The following is a 25780-nucleotide window of genomic DNA, read 5'->3' on the forward strand; positions in this document are numbered from 1 at the left end:
AGCTCGGGCTGCGCTAAACCGGCAGGAGACTCCAGCAGCGCAGGAGAGGAGGAAGGCTCTAGCTGCGCTAAACCGACAGGAGACTCCAGCAGCGCAGGAGAGGAGGAAGGCTCTAGCTGCGCTGAACAGGCGGGAGACTCCAGTAGCGCAGGAGAGGAGGAAGGCTCTGGCTGCGCTGAACAGGCGGGAGACTCCGGCAGCGCAGGAGAGGCGAGGCGCACAGTAGGTCTGATCGTGGTGCTGGCACTGGTGGTACTGGGCTGAGGACACACACAGGAAGCCTGGTGCGGGGAGCTGCCACCGGAGGGCTGGGGTGTGGAGGTGGTACTGGGTAGACCGGACCGTGCAGGCGCACTGGAGCTCTTGAGCACCGAGCCTGCCCAACCTTACCTGTTTGAATACTCCCGGTTGCTCTGCCAGTGCGGCAAGGTGGAATAGCCCGCACTGGGCTATGCAGACGAACCGGGGACACCGAGCGTAAGGCTGGTGCCATGTAAGCCGGCCCAAGGAGACGCACTGGGGACCAGATGCGTAGAGCCGGCTTCATGGCATTTGGCTCGACGCTCAATCTAGCCCGGCCCATACGCGGAGCTGGAATAGAACGCACCGGGCTATGCACCCGCACTGGAGACACCGTGCGCACCACAGCATAACACGGTGCCTGCCCGGTCTCTCTAGCCCCCCAGTAACCACAGGAAGTTGACGCAGGTCTCCTACCTGGCGTAGCCATACTCCCTGTGAGCCCCCCCCAATACATTTTTGGGGCTGACTCCCGGGCTTCCAGCCGCGTCGTCGTGCTGCCTCCTCATACCTGCGCCTCTCAGCTCTCACCGCCTCTAGTTCTTCTTTGGGGCGGCGATATTCTCCAGGCTGATCCCAAGGTCCTTCTCGGAATAATTCCTCCTCCCATGTCGATACCTCCTTTTGTTGCTCCTTGGGGCGGCTACACTCCCCTGGTTTAGCCCAGGGTCCTCTCCCGTCGAGGATTTTCTCCCAAGTCCAAAAGTCCTTTTTACGCTGCTCCTGCTGCTGCCTTTGCTGTTTCTCCTGTGGCTCCTGCCTGTTGACACGCTGCTTGGTCCGTTTGTGGTGGGTGATTCTGTAACGGTTTTCATGCGGTGAAGAGAGTCGGACCAAAATGTAGCGTGTAGATTGCGATCCATGTTTAATGAACAAAACGTAACACGAATCTAAATACAAACACTACAAAACAAAGAACGTAACGAAAACCGAAACAGCCTAGACTAGTGTAAACTAACACAGATACAGGAACAAGGACACTAAGGACAATCACCCACGAAACACACAAAGAATATGGCTGCCTAAATATGGTTCCCAATCAGAGACAACGATACACACCTGCCTCTGATTGAGAACCACTTCAGACAGCCATAGACTTAACTAGAACATCCCACTAAGCTACAAACCCAATACCAACACACCACATACAAAAACCCCATGCCACACCCTGGCCTGACCAGATAAATGAAGATAAACACAAAATACCTCGACCAGGGCGTAACAGTATCACTGCAGAATGCTGTGATAGCCATGCTGTATTTTTATTTTACCGTTATTTAACTAGGCAAGTCAGTTAAGAACAAATTCTTATTTTCAATGACAGCCTAGGAACAATGAGTTAACTGCCTTGTTCAGGGGCAGAAGAACAGATTTGTACCTTGTCAGCTTGGAGATTCAAACTTGCAAACTTCCGGTTACTAGTCCAATGCTCTAACCACCTGGCTAAAATCTAAATAAATCACTGACAGTGATTCATTCAAGGGTTTGTATATGTATAAATGTGTGTGTGTATATAGGGCCTTCGGAAAGTATTCAGACCCCTTGACTTTTTGTTAGAGCCTTATTCCAAAATAGATTGAAATTGTTTTTCCCACTCATCAGTCTACACACAATAACCTATATTGACAAAGCAAAAACAGGTTTTAGAAATGTTTGCAAAAATATTACAAATGCAAAACTGAAATATAACATTTACATAAGTATTCAGACCCTTTACTCAGTACTTTGTTGAAGCACCTTTGGCAGTGATTACAGCCTCAAGTCTTCTTGGGTATGACTCTACAAGTTTGGCACTCCTGTATCTGGGGAGTGTCTCTCATTATTTTCTATAGATCCTCTCAATCTCATCTAATTTGTTTTGAGAAGAACGCGAGGCGAGAGGATGCGAGGATTACGCAATTGACTTTCTCCACGTGTCACAGCAAAAGTTCTCCTTTTGAGTGAGGTAGCTAACAAGTGCAAGCATGGTTAGCCTCTCCATTCAAGCCCTGGTAGCCCGCTGTGACTGTATAGTGGTTAGTACTGTGCATTGAGGCTGCAAAAACCACGGTTCACAGCATGTCATGGTAAAAAGGCTCATTTTCAATGCTTAAAACGTACTACTGTATCTGTGTAATTAAATCTGTGGCATTAGCTGAAATGGCTGAACAAAAACCGGTTGAACAACAATAGAAATAGCAGAGAACTTTGCTACAATTATTAAACATCTTCCACTGTAAACGATTTTAATCAGTGACTCATTGGACCTTGTTACCATTATAGATCAACTCTGTGACCATGATTTTCAATTAAACATAGATGAAAGGAAAAGCATGAATAAAATGTAATTTAAGTGCAGCTACATGAGGATATAACCTACAGACAAATAGGCTAAACATATTATCAGCTATGAAAGATGTTCTGAGAGAAGATCCAGCTTCTATGACTACCCTTCGCTCTGCAATCACGCTGAAAAATCATTCCAGCCAATCATGTCCCTGACTAATGTCCACAAATGACTTGATTTCAACAGATAAATATGCGTGATGAACTATATCAACTTCATTATTTTGGATTTATTAACAGTTATGTCTGCAAGTGTGAGAGTTGAGTCCCTAGTTCCTGTTCAGCTGCAGCAGGGTCTATCTCTGACAACAGAGGAGCAGATGTTGGAGACAGATAAATGATTGTTTGTTGGTAACATGCCTGTTCATGCATTCACTATACATTATGGATAATAAAGTTGGTAAAGTAACTGCTCAAAGACAGTTTTCGCAGAGATGGCACCAGTCACCTACATTGAAAAATCTGCAACTTTCCACCTAACTTTTTGCACTATTGCTAGCAAAGTCTGCTCTCTCCAGACTGACCTGCAGCAGCTTTAACAGAGGAAAATAGTTGGCATGAAGTTCTTCCTGTCTCAGTTCACCTTTTCCTTCAATTCAGTTATTTGGAACCTGACATTTCAGTACCCAATTCTAGATGTGTCAATCAGTGCATTTGTTACGCACATCTCTTGGAGGGGAGGGGGGGGACGCAACACGCTGCTACACGCAACTCCCCGTGGAGTGAAAGAGGTATGGGATTGCAGGTGTGGGCAAGGATGACATAGGCAGAGAATTTAGAGTTAACAGGGAATTTATTTCGTTGACACTGTAAATTGGGGAAAAGAGGCTGGACAGAACCAAAGCAAAGAAAGTCAAAGTTAAAGCCCCCTCTCCTACCTTACCTACCTTGTACCAACTGGCGCACTAACCAAGATACAGGGGATTGTCCGCCGAGGTCTTACATAGTGTGCATAGACATAATACATACTACAGGTATATGTATGCCCGCAGGCCTCTTGCCAAAGCACTCCCTAGGTGCCTTCCCCCTCTCCCCTGTTAGCAAAAACAAAATAATTACTAATGTAAAGTGAACCATTTCAATGATCAAAAACAGTCCTTTTGACATACACATGCAGGACCAGCTACAAAATCATTTCCAAAATATAGGCCAACAACGAAACACAGGACATACCAAGACACTCTCTCTTCCTAACAAAGGAACACTGGCTTATAAAGCTGCAGAAGGAGTTTGTAATTGCCGAGGGTGTATCTCCTAACGAGAGGGCGGGATCAGAGCTCCAATCTGCACTGGGGCTGACCAATCAGCTGCTTGGAGGAAACGAGGAGGCGGTTCTGATTGTACATATGGTCCGTGAAGACCAGTACAGGCAAGGCACTGGAGCCCACATATACCTCAAAAAATCTGTAAGGCTAGCAATAAAGCCAGCGTCTCTTGTTCAATGGTGGAGTACCTTGACAAACATGAGTTGAACTTACGGGAGAAGAAACTGACGGGCCGATCCACTCCCTCTTCATCTTATTGCAAGAGAACAGCACCCACCCCCACTATACTAGCGTCTACGTCCAACTTAAAAGGATTGTCAAAGTTGGGGGCGGCAAGCACTGGGGCACTACAAAGTAGCACTTTGGCGGACTCAAAAGCATAGTTACATTCCTGGGACCCCTTAAATTGTACTTCGGGACTGAGCAGAGATGTAATGGGAGCTCCTACTGTTGAAAAATTCTTACAGAATGTATGATGGTACCCTACCATCGCCAGGAATCTGCGCAACTGGGGGCGAGAACTAACCGCTAGATCAACTTACCTCCTGGTACAGAATCTGACTCAAGCGAATATTTCCATTCCTCGGGACACAGTCCGCTCCCTCGGCACACTCAGCTAGGAATCAACTGAATACTCCTTCCATGACTTTGAACTGGTTGTTCCCCTGATTGGGCCTCTTGTGTCCTCCCTAGACTTAGATGGCAAGGGAGGTATGCAGTTTTCTTGTCCGTCAAATAATTCCGTATTGCCCCTTGGCGACACATCAACGTTCAGGATGAATGTCGATTCTATCATCAACCTGTTTTAATATACTCCATCGTCATGGAGGATGATATTGCATTTCCCCCTGCATGTGAAGTTCACTCTTGTGAGGTAACAACCAATGATTTTCCCACTATTGACATTTTTATTTTATTTTATTTCAGCTTTATTTAACAAGGTAAGCTAGTTGAGAACAAGTTCTCATTTGCAACTGCGACCTGGCCAAGATAAAGCAAAGCAGTGCGACACAAACAACAACACAGAGTTACATAAGGAAAAAACAAACGTTCAGTCAATAATACAATAGAAAAAGTCTATTTACAGTGTGTGCAAACGAGATAGGATTTTTAAAAATTTGATTTATTTATCGTTATTTTACCAGGTAAGTTGACTGAGAACACATTCTCATTTGCAGCAACAACCTGGGGAATAGTTACAGGGGAGAGGAGGGGGATTAATGAGCCAATTGTAAACTGGGGATTATTAGGTGACCGTGATGGTTTGAGGGCCAGATTGGGAATTTAGCCAGGACACCAGGCTCCTAACAATAAGGGTATCCCATAGAAAATCCTATGACCTCAATTTTTTCTTCCCTGGATGGTTTGTCCTTGGGGTTTCGCCTGCAAAATCAGTCCTGTTATACTCACAGACATTATTTTAACAGTTCTATAAACTAGAATTAGGTGTTTTCTATCCACATTTTCCAATTCTATGCATATCCTAGCTTCTGGGCCTGAGTAACAGGCAGTTTACTTTGGGCACGCTTTTCATGTCAAAATACTGCCTCCTACCCAACAGAGGTTAAAGCTAGTGAGGGAAATATGAGTCTCCAGCTTCAGTGACTTCAGCTTCTATTTACAATATTGTGAAGACCCTCAGTCCTCTACACAATGTTGTGCTGCTGGTGCCATGGCCCATAGCAGTCTCTTTCTGCTGTAAAGCAGAGGCTTACTGAACAGGTGTTGCAGGTGACGGGGTATTTCCTGTGTCAAAGGGCAAAACGACGTCTCCCTACTGGGCCCTTTTTGCCCTGTGGCACATTCATGCCTGCAGAGATTAATCTGGGAAGGTGAACACCAATGGTTGGAGCAGAAGGTGCTGCAGTGGACTTGCTCTAGCTAGCAGGCTCCTGGATGAACAGCTCACTGAAGGCTAGCTGTGAGATGGGGGGCTGTCCACAGCTCTTGGCCATTTCCTTCTGGACGATGAAGGAATTCACCACAGCAATGTCAATGAAATGATAGAACAATGTTTTATACCATTTCATGGTCTTGTGAAGAACATTGTTGTATCCTATCAGCGCATCTGACAGGTCCACACCTCCCATGCTCTTGTTGTAGTGCTTCACAGCAGCTGGAATGGGTACATTTTATGTGTTCCATGCCCCGGCACCATCCTTCACACGCCTGACAACGTGATCTCCACTGAAGGACTTGTTGATTCTGGAGCACATGACCACCTCTCTGGTATCCATCCACTTTACAAACAGCAGGCCATCTTCACGAATCCATCGCATGGTACCCCGCTCAGCCCGCTTAAGCATGTCGTTCACCTTGGTCTTTGGAAATCCCGCCCTGTTGGTACGAATGGTGCCACAAGCCGACACCTCCCGCTTCCTCAGCTCTGTAAACAGGGTAGGGCTTGTGTAGAGGTTGTCCACAAACAGTTTGTAGCCCTTCCCCAGCAGCTGAAAATCCAATAATTCCATAACGGAATCATAACTCAGTCTATTACCGGGAGCAAAACTGTTTTTCCCCTCATAAACAAAAGAATTGCAAGTGTAGGCACACACAAAATCAGCCAAGACAAACAGCTTGTAACCCCAATTGGTTGGTTTGTTACGCATGTATTGTTTGAGGCTATTTCTGGCCTTCGAGGCTACCATCCTCTCATCGATGGACAGGTTCTGGGCGGGCTGAAAATAGGTCTTGCAGGCAACAACGATGCTGGGGTAGAGAGGTTTTATTTTACAGAGCCTATCTGTAACGGCGTTCTTTTTTTGTTGAAGGAGAGTCGGACCGAAATGCAGCGTGTAAGTTACTCATGTTTAATAGTGAAGACAAACAAACGAACTATACATGAAATAACTTAATAAATACGAAAACAACAAACAGAACGTGAAACCTAATACAGCCTGACTGGTGCAAACTACACAGAGACAGGAACAATCACCCACCAAATACAAAGCGAAAACCAGGCTACCTAAATACGGTTCCCAATCAGCGACAACGAGAATCACCTGACTCTGATTGAGAACCGCCTCAGGCAGCCAAACCTATTAAACACACACACACCCCTAATCAGCTACAATCCCAGACACTACAAACCCCAATACAAAACACAATACATAATAACCCCTTGTCACACCCTGGTCTGACTAACTAATAAACTTAAACACAAAATACTAAGACCAAGGCGTGACAGAACCCCCCCCCCCCCCCCAAGGTGCGGACTCCCGAACGCACCTCAAAACCATAGGGAGGGTCCGGGTGGGCGTCTGTCCATGGTGGCGGTTCCGGCTCCGGACGTGGACCCCACTTCATAAATGTCATTGTTCCTCCCCTTCGCGTCCATGGATAATCCACCCTAACCGCCGACCATGGCCGAATAGTCCTCACCCAAAACCCTACATAACAGAGGAGCAGCTCGTGACTGAGGGGCAGCTCGGGACTGAGGGGCAGCTCGGGACTGAGGGGCAGCTCAGCACTGAGAGGCAGCCCAGTACTGAGAAGAAGCCCAGTACTGAGATGAAACCCAGCCAGGCAGTTGAATCCGGCAGATCCTGGCTGACTGGCGGATCCTGGCTGACTGGCGGATCCTGGCCGACTGGCAGATCTGGCAGATCCTGGCTGACTGGAGGATCCTGGCTGACTAGCAGATCTGGCAGATCCTGGTTTACTGGCGGATCCTGGCTGACTAGCAGATCTGGAAGAGTCTGGTTGACTGGCAGATCTGGAAGGGTCTGGTTGACTGGCAGATCTGGAAGAGTCTGGTTGACTGGCAGATCTGGGAGAGTCTGGCTGACTGGCAGATCTGGAAGAGTCTGGTTGACTGGAAGAGTCTGGCTGACTGGCAGATCTGGAAGAGTCTGGCTGACTGGAAGAGTCTGGCTGACTGGCAGATCTGGAAGAGTCTGGCTGTCTGGCGGATCTGGAAGAGTCTGGCTGACTGGCAGATCTGGAAGAGTCTGGCTGACTGGCAGATCTGGAAGAGTCTGGCTGACTGGCAGATCTGGCTGCTTCATGCTGACTGACGGCTCTGGCTGCTCCATGCTGACTGGCGGCTCTGGCTGCTCCATACTGACTGACAGCTCTGGCGGCTTCATGGAGACTGGCAGCTCCTTGCAGACTGGCAGCTCTAGCTGCTCCATGCAGACTAGCAGCTCTGGCTGCTTCATGCAGACTGGCAGCTCCATGCAGACTGGCAACTCCATGCAGACTGGCAACTCCATGCAGACTGGCAGCTCCATGCAGACTGGCAGCTCTGGCTGCTCCATGCAGACTAGCTGCTCCATGCAGACTAGCAGCAAAGGCTGCTCTATGCAAACTGACAGCTCTGGCTGCTCAATGTAGACTGGCAGCTCAGGCTGCTCTATACAGGCAGGAGGCTCCGGCAGCGCTGTAGAGGAGGAAGGCTCTAGAACCGCTGAACAGGCGGGAGACTCCGACAGCGCAGGAGAGGGAGAAAGCGCTGGCTGCGCTGAACAGGCGAGGCGCACTGAAGGCCTGATGCGTGGTGCTGGCACTGGTGGTATTTGGCCGAGGACACGCACAGGAAGCCTAGTGCGGGGAGCTGCTACTGGAGGGCTGGGGTGTGGAGGTGGTACTGGATAAAGGCCAGGCACAGGATGCCTGGTGCGGAGAGCTACTACCGGAGGACTGGTGTGTGAAGGTGGCACAGGATGGACTGGACCGTGAAGGTGTACTGGAGAGCCTGAATGCAGGACTGGCACAGGACGTGCAAGGCTAGGTAGGTACTCAGGAGGCTTAGTGCGTGAGGCTGGCACACTTTCCAACAGCCGACTAACACGCACCTCAGGACTAGTATGGAGTGCTGACCCAGGTGCCATTAAATCCCCGACACGCTCTGTCGGCCGAATATTATATCTAAAGCACCAAACTAGCAACTCCCTCATTAAACTCTCCTCCAATTTCCCCATTAACTCCTTCACAGTCTCTGCTTCGCTCACCTCCAACACTTGTTCTGACTTCCTCCTTGGCTCTTCACAATAAACAGGGAGAGTTGACTCAGGTCTGTCTCCTGACTCAGCCACTCCCCCTGATAGCCCCCCCTCAAAAAATTTTGGGGCTGCTTTTCGGGCTTCCATCCACGTCGCCGTGCTGCCTCCTCATACTTGCGCCTCTCCGCTTTAGCCGCTTCTAATTCCTCCTTGGGGCGGCGATATTCACCAGGCTGAGCCCAGGGTCCTTTTCCATCCAGTTCCTCCTCCCATGTCCAATTCTCCAAATGGTGTAGCCTCTCCCACTGAAGCTGCTTCTGTTGCCTTTCGTGTAGCTCTTGTTTCCTCTTCGCCTGCTGCACTTTAGGGCGGCTACACTCCTCTGATTTAGCCCAGGGTCCTCTTCCGTCAAGGATTTCCTCCCATGTCCAGAAATCCTTAAAACGCGGCTCCTCTTTGCGCTGTTCCTGCCTGTTGACACGCTGCTCGGTCCGTGTTTGGTGGGTGATTCTGTAACGGCGTTCTTTTTTTGTTGAAGGAGAGTTGGACCGAAATGCAGCGTGTAAGTTACTCATGTTTAATAGTGAAGACAAACAAACGAACTATACATGAAATAACTTAATAAATACGAAAACAACAAACAGAACGTGAAACCTAATACAGCCTGACTGGTGCAAACTACACAGAGACAGGAACAATCACCCACCAAATACAAAGCGAAAACCAGGCTACCTAAATATGGTTCCCAATCAGCGACAACGAGAATCACCTGACTCTGATTGAGAACCGCCTCAGGCAGCCAAACCTATTAAACACACACACACCCCTAATCAGCTACAATCCCAGACACTACAAACCCCAATACAAAATACAATACATAATAACCCCATGTCACACCCTGGTCTGACTAACTAATAAACTAAAACACAAAATACTAAGACCAAGGCGTGACACTATCAAACCTTGGTGTGCCTCTCTTCTTGTCATTCTCCCCATCAACTTCTGATGGGAAGCGCCCATGAGATCAGAAACCTTTTACAAGACATGACAGTCAGACCCATGAGGTCAGAAACCTTTTACAAGACATGACAGTCATGGGGAAAGGCAGTTGATGGAGAGCTGACGTTTTCCAGTAGTCCCTTAGAGTTTTCAACTTCACCAGCCCCATGTAAATGACCATTGAAAAGTAGCAGAAATTGTCTTCCATGCCTTTTTCTTTCCTGCCTGCTTCTTAGCCCCATACTTATTGGTGTTCGCCACCAGGGAATCAACAACTGACTAGGTGAAAAACAGTTGAAAAAGTTGAAGGGGGCTGTACTTTGCAGTCATGTCTAGTTGAGGTCCTGGCTGCCCTTTGGGTCTAAAAACTGGTGGATTTGGTTCCACATCATATTCTAACACAGAGTGTCAAAGACCCTCTGGCCCTCTGTCTGCAGGTTTCTCTCTTCCCCACCTCCTCTTCTTTGTCACTGACTTCACAACTCTAGATGGCCAGGTAGGTGTGAATCCGGAGACAGCGGGGGTCCGGCTGGATGAACCAGCTTCAGAGGGAGAGGAACACCTAGACATTGGTGGCTAATAAACAGAATCACTGCCACTGTGAAAGATTTAAAAAAAATCAGTAACAATACTTTCACTTATGAGCTCTGTATCAACACGTAAAATAAACAGATATATATAGAGTACAGGGAACATAATCACTACGGTGAAGTGCTGTTCCATTCCAAGTTTATGTAAAATAAATTTTTAAAATATATCACACACAGTATTGCCAATGTGTACTTTACACATTTCATTACCAATTATATTTTTACATAATGCAAATAAAATCAGAAAATCTAAAAAAAATCTCAAATTAATAATATTTCATATTAATTTCAAACAATGACATTAGCATTAGAATTTACCAATCCAGCATGGCATCCTCGCCGTGCAGAAACAAACTTCCGCCTGGGAGTCAAAACTAGTAAAACGAGCTTCGCTGAAAGATTCATCCTGAAAAAGACTCTCGCTGTCTCGATCAATTTCCTCTATAATTTGGGTTTGCAATGGTGAATGAACCCCTTTTACGCCAGAGTTTACGACAAAGGCTGGTCTTAGAATGTATAACCATTACATATTGCCGTTTACCTCAGCTCATTGGCTATGTTCCAAGCTAGAGTTCAAGATGATCAGTGGTCATTGGGCCAAAATACAGTCAATCAACGAAAGACCGGTCCTATCATTGGTATGCAATGAGGTCATTGATTGGTGTCTCCAAATCGGTTTGTTTCGGTCAATACGTCCCGGGAAAAGAACCATCATGTATGGTTGTGTTAGTAACAACCAGAGGATTGCAATGAAACCAACCATGACTGGATAAACGTTTGTTTAGTTTGTTTAATTACCACGAACGCATCGTCCAAAGTTGTATGAGACGGAAATGACGCAAACGGTTTACAAATGTTTCGTGATAGGCTATAAAAATGTATTTTATCAAACAAAACGAACATTCACTGTGTAGTTAGGACACTTGGCATTGCCACCAAAGGAAGATCTTCAATGGTAAGCAATTTATTTTGTTATTTCTGACGCTAATGCTTGGTTTGAAAATGCTAGTAATATGTGTGTGTGCGGTGTGCCGTCCTCAGAAAATCGCATGTTTGCTTTTGCAGTAAACCTTTTTGAAATCTGACACAGTGGCTGGATTAATAAAACGTTCATCTTTTAAATGATGTAAGATACATGTATTTACAAGAATGTTTAATACAACGAATGGTGTATTTAAAATGTTAGCTCTCTGCAGTTTCACCGGATGTTGGCCTGGTGGGATGTGAGCGTCTCACCTACCCTAGAGAGGTTAAGACAGGGAATTTGTACTAGGATTAAATGTCAGGAATTGTAAAAAACTGAGTTTAAATGTATTTTGCGAAGGTGCATATAAACGTTCGACTTCAACAGTATGTATCTTTCTAGACAATTTACATGCAATTAACCCACAAATGCGGCCTAGTTTTATCTTAGTTTCCTCACGAGGCGCCAATATGTCGTGACGCTGTATTGATTAATGTGACGACTGCTGCTCATCGAATGATTAACAGTTTATAATTACATGATTAAATAAATCAGGTAATTATTAACTCATTAACCTGGGGCACCATGGGAAAGGTTGGTTTTATTGAGTTTCTATTTCCCAAATTAACTCAAAGAATATCAGAATATCGATTTTACAACATTCGCTAAATAATCAATTTCCTCTACAGTCTTATTCTGAAAGTTGCATAATCCGGAAATCTGCACAAACCCGAGTCTCACCAATGAGTCCGTACTACACCAGTTGTTGATTATTTGTTTACTAACAAGCTAAAATTGTAATATAAGATACACATACACAAACACGCAGTCTATGCTATTGATTAGAATTTAGTACAACGAAACAGCTCCCTAGCGGGCCAACACAATATGACACTTGTTACACAAAATGAGGATTTCAAAAGAGAAAGAGAGAGTACACGAGAGAAAAATACACGTGGGTGCATTTGTCAGCTATACTTATTTTAACCCTAACCTTTCCCCGAACTGCCGATCTCTTATTGATCCGAATATAATGATGTAATTACGTGTTGAATGTCTCCAATGGGTGTCTCTGCATGGACCGCTTCGGCTTCTCAGATGACACACTTCTCTGGTTTCAGGGTGTAACTCTCTGGTTGTCCTCACCATGCCAGTGTCCTTTTGTCTTAGTGGTCTGTTTCCTTACCTTTGTTCTGAAAGGGGTCTTTTGAGAACAGTCAGCCCTGTAGCTCAGGGCTCACAGCGTATGAATGAAAGCAGTGTAGATGCACGATTCGATGGAGAGTGGTTACCGGTTGGTCCTGCTTGAATTCACCCTCTTAGACTCAGCTACTCATCCGTAGCATACATAGATATAATGTTCCTTTGTCTTCAACCTTGGGTTGCATTTTGGGTTTGTTGACCCAGCTCAGGTCATTTAGTCTGAATGTAAATTTTTAACTCACATGTTTTATACCCTTGGGTCAGAGCTGGGCATTTCCACCTTAAGGACAATTCTCTACGAGGCAAAGTCTAGATTTTACTCATATCCAATTTAGACAACTTCACATTTCATCTTTACAAAAATATTATCTTTGATCGACATTTTCCACACAACATAACCCGTACCCCTGCACATTGACTCTGTACCAGTGCCCGTGCCCTTTTTATATAGCCTCGTTAGTAATGTGTTACTATTTTCCTTTTTTTTGTTTAGCTAATTTGTCTTACTTTAAAACTCTGCTATGCTGGTGAATCACTCAAGTATTTCACAGGAAGGTCTACACCTGTTGTATTCAGCGAATGTGACAAATACTATTTTATTTTATTTGAACATCAAGAGAACATCCTGTTGGACACTACACAACTTTTAAAATCCTAACATTACTGAGCCTCTCATATTAAACAACCATCTTTCCCTCCTGCTGGAGTCAACACATTCTGGCTGATGCCAAAAAAACTTCATCTCTCATTGGCTTCTTAACCGGCTATTGCTGCTGATCACTTTCTCAAACCTTGTCGTTGTACGTCTCACATGCTGACCACACCGCTCGCATCGCTACAACATACAATGACATTCTAAACGATCCTGTGCTTCCAACTTTGTTGCAACAGTTTGGGGAAGGCCCTTTCCTGTTTCAGCATGACAATGCCCCCCCGTGCACAATCCGAGGTCCATACAGAAATGGTTTGTCGAGATCGGTGTGGAAGAACTTTACTGGCCTTCACAGAGTCCTGATCTTAACCCCAACAGAGACTAATAAATACTCTTGCTATTACCAAAGTGATATGACTGCCTATTACCTAAGTGATGATACTGCCTATTACCTGAGTGATATGACTGCCTATTACCTAAGTGATATGACTGTCTATTAACAAAGTGATATGACTGCCTATTACCTAAGTGATATGACTGCCTATTACCAAAGTGATATGACTGCCTATTACCAAAGTGATATGAATGCCTATTACCAAAGTGATATGAATGCCTATTACCAAAGTGATATGACTGCCTATTACCTAAGCGATATGAATGCCTATTATCTAAGTGATATGATTGCCTATTATTAATACTTTCTGAAGGCAGGAGGTCATAAAGGAGGTCATTAAGAGGACAGCTAAAAGGAAGAGCAAAGAAAACAATACATACTGTCAGGACCCGGTTACGAACCTCGGTCTCCGGAGTGAGAAACAGTCACTTAACCAACTGAGCCACGAATAGTCAGCAGAACCCAGAAGATGAGGCAGACACAGCAGTACTTAAGACGGTGTATTTAATAAAGTAAAAAGGAGAAGTCCTTAAATACAAAAATGGCAAATCCAAAAGGTGGTAGGAATAGCACAAAAAAGCCTCAAGAGATACTCAAAAACAAAAACAGAATTCCACAAGAGCATCCACCGGAATCGACAAGAATACACAGAACACTAGGGCTGGGTGCTAACATACAAACACAGAGCACAGAACTGAGGGAAACTAAGGGTTTAAATACAATCAGGGGAAAAAGAGGCACAGGTGCAAATAATAATGGGGAACAAGGGAAAAAACATAAGGTCAAAAAGCACAATGGGGGCATCTAGTGACCAAAACCCGGAACAACCCTGGCCAAATCCTGACACATACAACCCATCAATCATCCATCAAATGCATCAATCAAACACACAAATCATCCCATCAAACATATCTATCGTCCATCAAACGCATCAATCATGCTGTTTTGGTCCGTGCCATCTACTTTATTCTCTCTTAAGTCATTCTAGATTCTGTGTTATCTGATTAAATGGAGTGTGACTTTGACCTTGTCTTACTCTCGGCCACCTCTCCCCTACATTAATCCAACAAGTGGAGTGGGGTGGTGAACAGCGTGTAGGCTATCATGGAGCAGTCTACAGTAATTTATGACAGTATGAGTATTTCTGAGTATGTATGAGTATGTATGAGTACTATTAGAATGGAACATTTGACTCACTCCCAGCCCAATTTGGCTGATTCTCTTCCCTGTAAAACGTCCCTCTATCACGATTACTCTCCAGCGCTCCATTTAACCGATCTACTCACCACCATTCCTTGCAAACATCATTACGGAAACTGGACTTCATCATTACGCACACCTGCTCCCCATCATTACGCACACCTATTCCTCATCATTACGCACACTTGTTCTCCGTCACTACGCACACCTGTTCCGCATCATTACGCACACCTGTTTCTCATCATTTTGCATACCTTTTCCCGAGCATTATGCACACCTGCTCCACATCATTACGCAAACTTGATCCCCATCATTACGCCCACCTGTACATGTTTGTTTTAACATCTCTGGTTAACTGACAATGTCAAAACTTCAGATGTCCCTGATGTTCAATTTCCACCACACACATTTTTCATGATAAGCACAATATAATAACTTAATCAGGGTGAAAGAAACCCCACTGGTGGTCCCAGCCAGATCTTCACTGTTGGACCACCATGGAGAAATCAACCATAAGTTTGTGATGCAAAAATTGAGGTGGAAATTCACCACTAAGGACTCAGAAACTCAAAGTAAATGAAGCCATCTTTCTTTGTTTAAAAGAATTTGAGCAAGTTCTCATACATTAAGAATCCATGTCAGAGTTTCTTGAGTTTATTCATCTCGAGACCCAAATGAAAAATGTACTGTCCTCGAATGACCAATTTTAGTAAAAGACATCTCTTTTACAAAGCCACATCTTGTAGCCAGCTGTGATCGTATAGTGTTTAGTACACTGCGTTGTGGCCGCAGCAACCCCTGTTCGAATCCGTGTCACGGCACTGCAATGTAATTTCAGAAGGCGTGTTTTTTGAACAGGTTAAGACTTAGTCTGAAAGCGAAGAAACTCAGCAACTCTGCCTTTTGACAAAGGTTCTGGAGTTTATTCATCTCGAAACCCAAATGAAAAATGTACTGTCCTCGAATGATCAATATTAGTAAAAGACATCTCTTTGTGATGTGATTTTGCTAGACAGAGATGTGGGTTAAATTAAGAGACTAGTTTGATTCAAATAGGTGTGGGTGTTCAAATCTGCAACATATCTCTCTTTCATGGGTGCTTTGGCTTAGTTTGTTATAATGCCTGTCTAGTGAACAGGAGATCTTGAGTTCCAGTCTCAGCAGTACCTTTTCAAGCATTTTATTGTACACATTGGTGGTCAGAGGGGAGGGCACTCAGGTTTTCTTACCAATGGGTTTAGAGACATATTGTTTCTCATTGGCCATTGGACATAAACATTACACAACAAGTTGGAAATCGTAAATTCAACAATGAGTTGTCAGTGACAGTGGCTAACTGCAATTATTGCAAAACAATCACTTGCCTGCTATTCAGTGGTGTGTCTGTGTGGTCACAAATCTTGGATTAATTTCCAATTTTAAAATGATAAACATTCAGCATTGGCCATGCTGTCAATGAAGCATGATTTGTGCCGCGCTCAAAACAACTGTTAACTTCCAGAGCATATTCCGGGCATTCTGCCAATTGGTCTGAGGTGAGGTTATGACCGTGTCCCTTTGTGTATTTACCCAGTCACCTGCACAAACCATGATAAACAGAACATATTGGATGTTTTGATGGAAGAAACTACAGTCTCAGAAAAAAGGAATCCAAATGGTTATCAGTCTCTCCCCATAAGATAACCATTTTTGGTTCCAAATATATCTCTTTGTGGTTTCAGGTTGAACTCTTTTGGGTTCCTTGCAGAACTAATTGGAACTCAAAAGGGTTCTACCTGGAACCAAAAAGGGTTCTTCAGAGGGTTCTCCTATGGGGACAGCTAAATACGCATTTTAGGTTCTAGATATCACCTTTCTTCTTATCTTATATAGTGTATTAGTATGAGTATAGAAAGGTGTTGTTGCAAATTAGATTGTTTTGGCAAGTGACTGGAAACCCCCAAAATATGTGGCAGCAAGAAGAGGAGGTGTTGCCAAGAGTGGTTAAACTGTTGATACACGTTGGTCATGATTATACAATGCCTTCATCAAAGTGAAAGGTTTTGTGTAAATTCAACAGAAAACTACTGACGCACATCATTGTAATGCTTGAGGGGAGTTTTGCTGCTATATAAGAGAAGCTTCTCCACTCCAGAGACACGTATTCAGCTGTTGCATCTTTTGGTGTTAAACAATTGAACTTCACTCGGAAGCTCAGAACCAATCAGTTTTCTTCCATCAAGATCTTCTATAGTCATCCTTAACGCTGAGGACTGCATATCATTGTATGTAAGTACACAATGTCCCTGAATAGTTATTATGCTAATGATTATACTTGCTATATGAGGAATATTTGAGAGCTACATTTTTATTTTAACCAACTAATTAACAAAACACTTCAGGTGACAATGCTTCCAATATTCTGAAACAGTTGCTACATCAGTTAAAAAGTCTAGTTAAACAAGCATGGTATGGGTTTGTTGTTCCCCAAGATGAAATTGGGGAGGGGACTACGGATCTGTCTCTGTCCGTCTGTTGGTATGTTTGTTTGTACTTTAGTAAAACAAGATATCTCTGAGAGCACTGGGCTGATTTTGACAAAACTTGGGTGAATGATTCATCTTGCCATAGAGATCCAACATTTACAAAATTACACTGATTGCTCCAAGGTGGGAGTTATGGTATTTAACTGCAATTTGTTAGTAACACACAATAAGTCAATTGGCCCAGACTGTTGAGTGTAGTGCTTTACATCAAGCTGTCTCTTAACCTTGAATACACTGATTGACACATCTAGCATTGAGTTCTGAAATGTTCAAAGTAGGTGATTGGTGCTATCTCGGGCAAATAACAGGCTTTGTTCAGTCACTTTACCAACTTTATTATCCATAATGTATAGTGAATGCATAAACAGGCATGTTACCAACAAACAAACATTTATCTGTCTCCAACAACTGCTCCTCTGTTGTCAGAGATAGACCCTGCCGCAGCTGAACAGGAGGGGAGGGACTCTACTGTCTCACTTGCAGACATAACTGTTCATGAATCCCAAATAATGAAGTTGATGTAATTCATCACGTATATTTATCTGTTGAAATCAAAATTTTTGTGCACATTAGGTACATCTCTAGTAGGGACATGATTGGCTGGAACGATTTTTCAGAGTGATTGCAGAGCGAGGGGCAGTGTAATACGGTCTGTGTGTAGCTGGTGTAGGGGAGTATTGCGCAGGACAGCAGATATGAGTAAATTAAGGTACTTTACTCAAAATATACAAATGCGATACAATAAAGAGAGCCCCCATTAACGGACCTTACTCCATACAAACAATTACTCACAAACAGACTACTGGGAACGGAGGGTTAAATAAATGAACAAGTAATTGGGGGAATGAAACCCGCTGTTTAATTTAACTAGGCAAGTCGGTTAAGAAAAAAATCTTACTTTCAATGTTCAGGGGCAGAATGACAGATTTGTACCTTGTCAGCTCGGGGATTTGAACTTGCAACCTTTTGATTACTAGTCCAACACTCTAACCACTAGGCTACCCTGCGATTAACAGATTGTGTGTTTGCCGATGTGTAAGACAAAGACAAAACAAATGGAAAATGAAAAGTGGACCAGCGATGCTTTGAAGGCCGGTGCTGGATCTTCTCTCAGAATATTTTACATACTGATAGTTGACAATGCGTGATGACAATTTCACCAAATGTTTAAAATCTTACCTAATGCAGCTTTAACATGAAAGCTTACTTTAATTAGATAATCTATTTCCATCTTTGAATCTGAGGCCGGCATTAGCGTTGTATGTTAATAAAATCAAATCTTAAACTACTCATCTTGCTAAGTGAAAAAATAATGTTGAACAATGTTACTACTAATTAACTGCACATTTCATGGAACAAATGTTTCCCAAATGATGAAACTGTTGATTTACTGGTCATTATTTGTAGTTGATCAGAATATATGACATGGTGTTTTGTATTCACATTGTTCACTTTGGCCTGCTATTGTTTGTGTTTTCACATGGTTGACGTTGGCCTGCCCTGCTGATCCTGTGTAATATGTGTTCTGGTGAGTGACTAAACACAGGTTTCTTTAGCTAACTCTGCTGATCCTGTGTAATATGTGTTCTGGTGAGTGACTAAACACAGGTTTATCTAGCTAGCTCTGCTGATCCTGTGTAATATGTGTTCAGGTGAGTAACAAAACACAGGTTTCTCTAGCTATTCATATTTATTGTTGCATGTTCATGTTGTATTTATACTATATTATCACTAGGATTAATTTGACTCAGATACACAGATGTGGTGTGATTAGTATGATGTTTAGTTGTTCCTATATAGTAGACTGAATGTAGTGCTTTATACCAAGCTTTCCTTTTCATCTGGATTTGACTAACTAGTATTTCATACTGAAATGACAGATTCTAAACTATTAAACTGCAGGTGAACTGCACTGCAGCTCTAACATGTCTAGTGTCTAAAAAGTGTTTATGGGTGTCTGTCTACACTTTCTACCAGGCAATCTGGAGAAGATTGCCTGACTGCCCTTGATCCCCGCGATATGCAACTGCTCAGGGAAGTCAGGAACCAATACACGCAGTCAGTCAGGAAAGCAAAAGCTAGCTTTTTCAAACAGAAATGTGTATCCTGCAGCTCTCACTCAAAATGGTTTTGGGACACTGTAAAGTCCTTGGAGAACAACAGCACCTCCTCCCAGCTGCCCACTGAGGCTCGGTAACACGGTCACCACTGATGAATCCATGATAATCAAACATTTCAATAAGCATTTCTCTACGTCTGGCCATGCTTTCTTCCTGGCTACCCCAACCCCGGCCAACAGCTCTGCAACACACGCAGCTACTTGCCCGAGTCTCACCCAGCTTCCCCTTCACTCAAATCCATTTAGCAGACATTCTGAAAGAGCTGCAAATCCTGGACCCATACAAATCAGCTGGGCTAGACAATCTGGATCCTCTCGTTCTAAAATTATCCACCGCCATTGTTGCAACCCCTATTACCAGTCTGTTCAACCTCTTTCGTATCATCCGAGATCCCTAAAGATTGGAAAGTTGCCACAATCATTCCCCTCTTCAAAGGGGGTGACACTCTAGACCCAACTGTTACAGACCTATATCCATCCTGCTCTGCCTTTCTAAAGTCTTCGAAAGCCAGATCATTGACCATTTCGAATCCCACCGTATCCTCCCCGCTGTGCAATCCGGTTTCCGAGCTGGTTATGGGTGCACTTCAGACATGGTCAAGGTCCTAAACGATATCATGATCGCCATCAATAAAATACAATACTGTGCAGCCATCTTCATCGACCTGGCCAAGGCTTTCGACTCTGTCAATCACCGTATTCATTTCGGCAGACTCAATAGCCTTGGTTTTTCTAATGACTGCCTCGCCTGGTTCACCAACTACTTTGCAGACAGAGTTCAGTGTGTCAAATCGGAGGGCCTGTTGTCTGGACATCTGGCAGTCTCTATGGGGGTTCCACAGGGTTCAATTCTCGAACCAACTCTTTTCTCTGTGTATATCAACAATGTCGCTCTTGCTGAGGGTAATTCCCTGATCCACCAGACGACACCATTCTGTATACATCTGGCCCTTCTTTGGACACTGTGTTAACTAACCTCGAAACGAGCTTCAATGCCGTACAACACTCCTTCAATGGCCTTCAACTGCTCTTTAACGCTAGTAAAACAAAATACATGCTTTTCAACAGTTCGCTGCCAGCACCCACCCGCCCGACTAGCATCACTACTCTGGACTGTTCTGACCTACAATATGTGGACATCTACAAATACCTAGATGTCTGGCAAGAATGTAAACTCTCCTTTCAGACTCGCATATCACACATCTCCAATCCAAAATCAAATCTAGAATCAGCTTTCTAATTTGCAACAAACTTACCCTAGTAAAACTGACTATCCTACCGATCCTCGACTTCGGCGACGTCATCTACAAAATAGCTTCCAATACTCTACTCAGCAAGCTGGATGCAGTCTATCACAGTGCCATCCATTTAGTCACCAAAGCCCCCTATACCACCCACCACTGCGACTTGCATGCTCAAGTCGGCTGGCACTCGCTACATATTCGTCGCCAGACCCGCTGGCTCCAGGTCATCTATAAGTCTATCCTTGTCACGCCCTGGTCGTATTATATTGTGTTTGTCTTCATTTATTTGGTCAGGTCAGGGTGTGACATGGGTTTATTGTGGTGTGTTTCGTCTTGGGGGTGTATAGCATAGTCTATGGCTGCCTGAGGCGGTTCTCAATCAGAGTCAGGTGATTATCGTTGTCTCTGATTGGGAACCATATTTAGGCAGCCATATTCTTTGAGTATTTCGTGGGTGATTGTTCCTGTCTCTGTGTTTGTAGTCACCAGATAGGCTGCATAGGTTTTCACGTTCCGTCTGTTGTTTTGTATATTAAGTTATTTCATGTATAGTTCATTCTTCATTAAAAAAACATGAGTAACCACCACGCTGCATTTTGGTCCGCTTCTCCTTCTACAGACGAACGCCGTTACAATCCTAGGTAAAGCGCCGCCTTATCTCAGCTCACTGGTCACGATAACAACACCCACCAGTAGCACGCGCTTCAGCAGGTATATGTCACTGATCATCCATCCATTTGTCACCAAAGCCCCACATACTACCCACCATTGCGACCTGTACGCTCTCGTTGGCTGGCCCTCGCTGCATACTCGTCGCCAAACCAACTGGCTCCATGTCATCTACAAGACCCTGCTACGTAAAGTCCCCCCTTATCTCAGCTCGCTGGTCACCATAGCATCTCCCACCTGTAGCACACGCTCCAGCAGGTATATCTCTCTAGTCACCCCAAAACCAATTCTTTCTTTGGCCGCCTCTCCTTCCAGTTCTCTGCTGCCAATGACTGGAACGAACTACAAAAATCTCTGAAACTGGAAACAATTATCTCCCTCACTAGCTTTAAGCACCAACTGTCAGAGCAGCTCACAGATTACTGCACCTGCACATAGCCCACCTATATTTTAGCCCAAACAACGACCTCTTTCCCTACTGTATTTAATTTAATTTATTTATTTTGCTCCTTTTCACCCCATTATTTTTATTTCTACTTTGCACATTCTTCCATTGCAAATCTACCATTCCAGTGTTTTACTTGCTATATTGTATTTACTTTGCCACCATGACCTTTTTTTGCCTTTACCTCCCTTATCTCACCTTATCTCACCTCATTTGCTCACATCGTATATAGACTTGTTGATACTGTATTATTGTTTTACTCCATGTGTAACTCTGTGTTGTTGTACGTGTCGAACTGCTTTGCTTTATCTTGGCCAGGTCGCAATTGTAAATGAGAACTTGTTCTCAACTTGCCTACCTGGTTAAATAAAGGTGAAATAAAATAAATAAATAAAAAATCCCCAAAGCCAACACCCCTTTTGGCCGCCTTTCCTTCCAGTTCTCTGCTGCCAGTGACTGGAATGAATTGCAAAAATCGCTGGAGCTGGAGACTCATATCTCGCTAACTAGCTTTAAATATCAGCTATCTGAGCAGTCCACCCAATATACCTACCTCATCCCCATATTGTTTTTATTTACTTTTCTGCTCTTTTGCCCACCAGTATCACTACTTGCACATCATCATCTGCTCATTGATCACTCCAGTGTTAATCTGCTAAATTGTAATTACATCGCTACTATGGGCTTTTTATTGCCTTACCTCATCACGCCATTTGCACACACTGTATATAGACTTTCTTTTTTTCTATTATGTTTTTGACTTTATGCTTGTTTATTCCATGTGTAACTCTGTGTTGTTGTTCATGTCGCACTGCTTTGCTTTATCTTGGCCAGGTTGCAGTTGTAAATGAGAACTTGCTCTCAACTAGCTTTCCTGGTTAAATAAAGGTGAAATAAATCAAATAAAAAAAGAGCATGCACAACCTTGTGATCATAGATATTCCTATTTAGGGTCATAAAGCACATTGTTCAAGAATAGAGCAATACAAATCATGACTACACTACCAATGATGCAGCTGTTGCATTAATAGCACATGACAGTATCATCACACTTAGGTCAAATAAAATACTTTACTTTTCTGAAAACATTTGAAATCGAGGTAAAGTTTGTATCTACATTCAATAATGAAGTTTGAATGATTCAGGTTTTAAGTGTTACTTGACTAAATCTGATGGTTAGTTTTAATTGGACAGGCACTTTATAATGTTGACAGACCCTGTTCTATATTAGACAGTGTCATAATATCTTAATGCATACCTGTGAATACTGCTGCCTGTCTTAAAGAATATTGTTCTACGTTATAATATATGAATGCATACCTGTGAGTACTGCTGCCTGTCTTAAAGAATATTGTCCTATAATATAATATATTAGTACATACCTGTGAATAGTTCAGCCTGTCTTAAAGGATATTGTTATATATTAATTCACTTCAATCTTTATTCTTTCAGATATTTCAAAGCAGCGACTTTGTTTGGGGAGGTAAGTTTCAGCACCAAGAACAACCTCATATACTGATGTAGCATCTAACATTCATACACACCAATACGTTTATATACATCATTACACATAGAGTGGGGAGGTGCTGGGAGAAGGAGAGGGACTACATGGTGTTGATCAGGAGAAACAGCAGGAGGTAGAGTGGGGAGGTGCTGGGAGTAGGAGAGGGACTCCATGGTGTTGATCAGGAGAAACAGCAGGAGGTGGAGTGGGAGGTGCTGGGAGTAGGAGAGGGACTCCATGGTGTTGATCAGGAAGAAACAGCAGGAGGTAGAGTGGGAGGTGCTGGGAGTAGGAGAGGGACTCCATGGTGTTGATCAGGAAGAAACAGCAGGAGGTAGAGTGGGAGGTGCTGGGTGTAGGAGAGGGACTCCATGGTGTTGATCAGGAGAAACAGCAGGAGGTGGAGTGGGGAGGTGCTGGGAGAAGGAGAGGGACTACATGGTAACTCTGAGGTTCCCAGCTGTGGAGGAAGGAATGAGTGTGATAGATTCCAGGTGAATAAAGATGGAAAGATTAGAGGAGGGTGGAGGACAAGGAGGAGTCAGGAGCAATTTAAGAACGCGTCATTCTCAGTGACCTGAGGATTGTGGAGCGATTTGGTCACCCTATACCAGAGCTACCATCCTGTATTTTTTCATTCCAATCCCAATCTAGTCCACCTCATTCTAATAATTAACTGGTTGATAAACTGAATCAGGTTAGTTACAACTGGGGCTGGAGTGAAAACCAACAGGATGGTAGCTCTCCAGGAACGGGGTTGGAGAACCCTGCCCTAGACTGATGTGTTGCTTTTGATGCTTTGAATATCTGAATCAGATCTTTGAATGTCTGAATCAGATCTCCTTTGAGTTGGAGGTTTCTTAAATTAATCTGTACAAATGTGTATTTCAGGTTACGTGACGCACACTCAAACTCAACATGGCAACCACACTGAAAACAATCGGTGGTGGAGGAGGCATTCCATTTGAATTCCATGGTATGAAAAACGGTGCCACCCTCAAGAAGATTGGAGTGGCGGTGGAAGGCTGGCAGGTCAAAGCTGTGCGGGTGGAGCTTACCGACGGGCGCGTTGCGACCTTTGGAGAAGCGAAAACTTTCATTGAGTTTGAGTTTGGCCTCGGCGAGCGCATCACCAAGCTGTCTCTGTGGGGTAACGGCGCCGGCACACGTCTGGGTGCCATCAAGTTCAAGACGAGTAAGGACCGGGAGTTCTTTGAAAAAATGACCAGCTGGGGACTGAAGACTGAGTACACCATAGATGTGGGGTCTGGAATCTGCCTGGGGCTGCAGGGCAGGTCTGGCTCGGATATCGACTGCATGGGCTTCGTCTTCCTCAACGCTGTCAAGTCGACCGTGCTGACTGACATGAAGTATCCCACCCTGTCCCTCTTCAAACCCCAGGTGAGCTCTTTTATAGATGTGTGTTGACGACTCAGGAAAACTCTACCGATGCTCTAACATTAAGGGGCTGTCCACTTTAAAACATGTAATCCAATATGGGGTTCGGCCTTCATCAGGCATCTCATTTCGAGGACAGTCACACACACATACAGACACATCAGTTTTTATTGTTGGCTGTCTAAAAATCAATTGATCAGTTCCTCATTATTGATTCGTTCTTAAATTGTCTTTGTCTTGTCTGAACAATTTTTATCTTGTGTCTGTGTGTGTGTTGATTTTAGGTGACACCAGAATATGTGAAATCCATTTCTCACCACAACGACACCTCCTTGGTTCAAGAAGAATCTGTTACATACAGCAAAACCGTGACCAAGACTTCCTCCTGGTCCGTCAGCAACAAGATAGAGTCCACCTTGGAAGTGACTGTCAAAGCGGGGATCCCGAATCTGGTCGAGCTGTCATCAGGGTTCAGCTTGACCTTGGGAGTGGAGCATTCCTCCAGCCTGGAGAAGTCAGAGTCCATAACAGAATCGGATACCATCAACGTGAAGATCCCACCAGGGAAGACCATGGATGTTGAGATCACAGTGGGGAAAGCAAATATCGACCTCGACTACGAGGCCGTAGTGAAAATCACCTGCATGAATGGCAGTCAGCTGGTCTTCCCATCCAAAGGCATCTACACTGGTGTGACTTACACTTCAGCGAGGGTATCCACAAAGGAGATATGAGACAAGTGTATGACATCATGAATAGTATGCACAGTGATAGAAATTGACACCATGACTAAATCTTTGTGTGCCTTCTCTGTTATTATGATCATCTTTGAGTAATTCTAATTGAACCATGTTGCCTCAGCTCTTTATTTCTGTCTCAGCAGAGGGTATAACAACAGGTGGGTCATTCCTACAATCCGGTGCCTTTTGTGTGAATGATTGAGCAACATTCACTACGAAATGTTTTCTTACATGCTTAGGCACCATTTACCATAAAAAACAATGTTATGTAACTGTAATAAATTTCATTTATAATAACGAA

At 44.0% G+C, this 25780-nt stretch overlaps 1 protein-coding gene across 7 annotated transcripts; it reads left to right on the forward strand.

Moving 5' to 3' along the window:
* Positions 1-16900: 16900 nt before the first annotated feature.
* LOC135527737 (aerolysin-like protein) lies at positions 16901-25780 on the forward strand. Of its 7 annotated transcripts, XM_064956266.1 has the most exons (5): positions 16901-17103; positions 21365-21434; positions 23290-23320; positions 24233-24742; positions 25024-25780. In XM_064956266.1, the coding sequence occupies exons 4-5, from the start codon at positions 24260-24262 to the stop codon at positions 25471-25473; spliced, it is 933 nt and encodes a 310-aa protein (XP_064812338.1). In that variant the 5' UTR covers positions 16901-17103; positions 21365-21434; positions 23290-23320; positions 24233-24259; the 3' UTR covers positions 25474-25780. The 7 variants fall into 7 exon arrangements, with proteins under 7 accessions (XP_064812338.1, XP_064812339.1, XP_064812336.1 ...); XM_064956267.1 differs by lacking the exon at positions 21365-21434; XM_064956264.1 differs by lacking the exon at positions 21365-21434 and having other exon boundaries at positions 16901-17099; positions 23301-23320.

The sequence above is a fragment of the Oncorhynchus masou genome, chromosome 33 (assembly GCF_036934945.1).
Source record: "Oncorhynchus masou masou isolate Uvic2021 chromosome 33, UVic_Omas_1.1, whole genome shotgun sequence".
NCBI classification, from domain to species: domain Eukaryota; kingdom Metazoa; phylum Chordata; class Actinopteri; order Salmoniformes; family Salmonidae; genus Oncorhynchus; species Oncorhynchus masou.

Coding starts and splice junctions, on each gene's coding strand:
- LOC135527737 (XM_064956266.1), top strand. CDS start 24,260: ATGGCAACCACACTGAAAACAATCGGTGGTGGAGGAGGCATTCCATTT. Junction 24,743..25,023: donor TGTCCCTCTTCAAACCCCAG/GTGAGCTCTTTT, acceptor TGTTGATTTTAG/GTGACACCAGAATATGTGAA.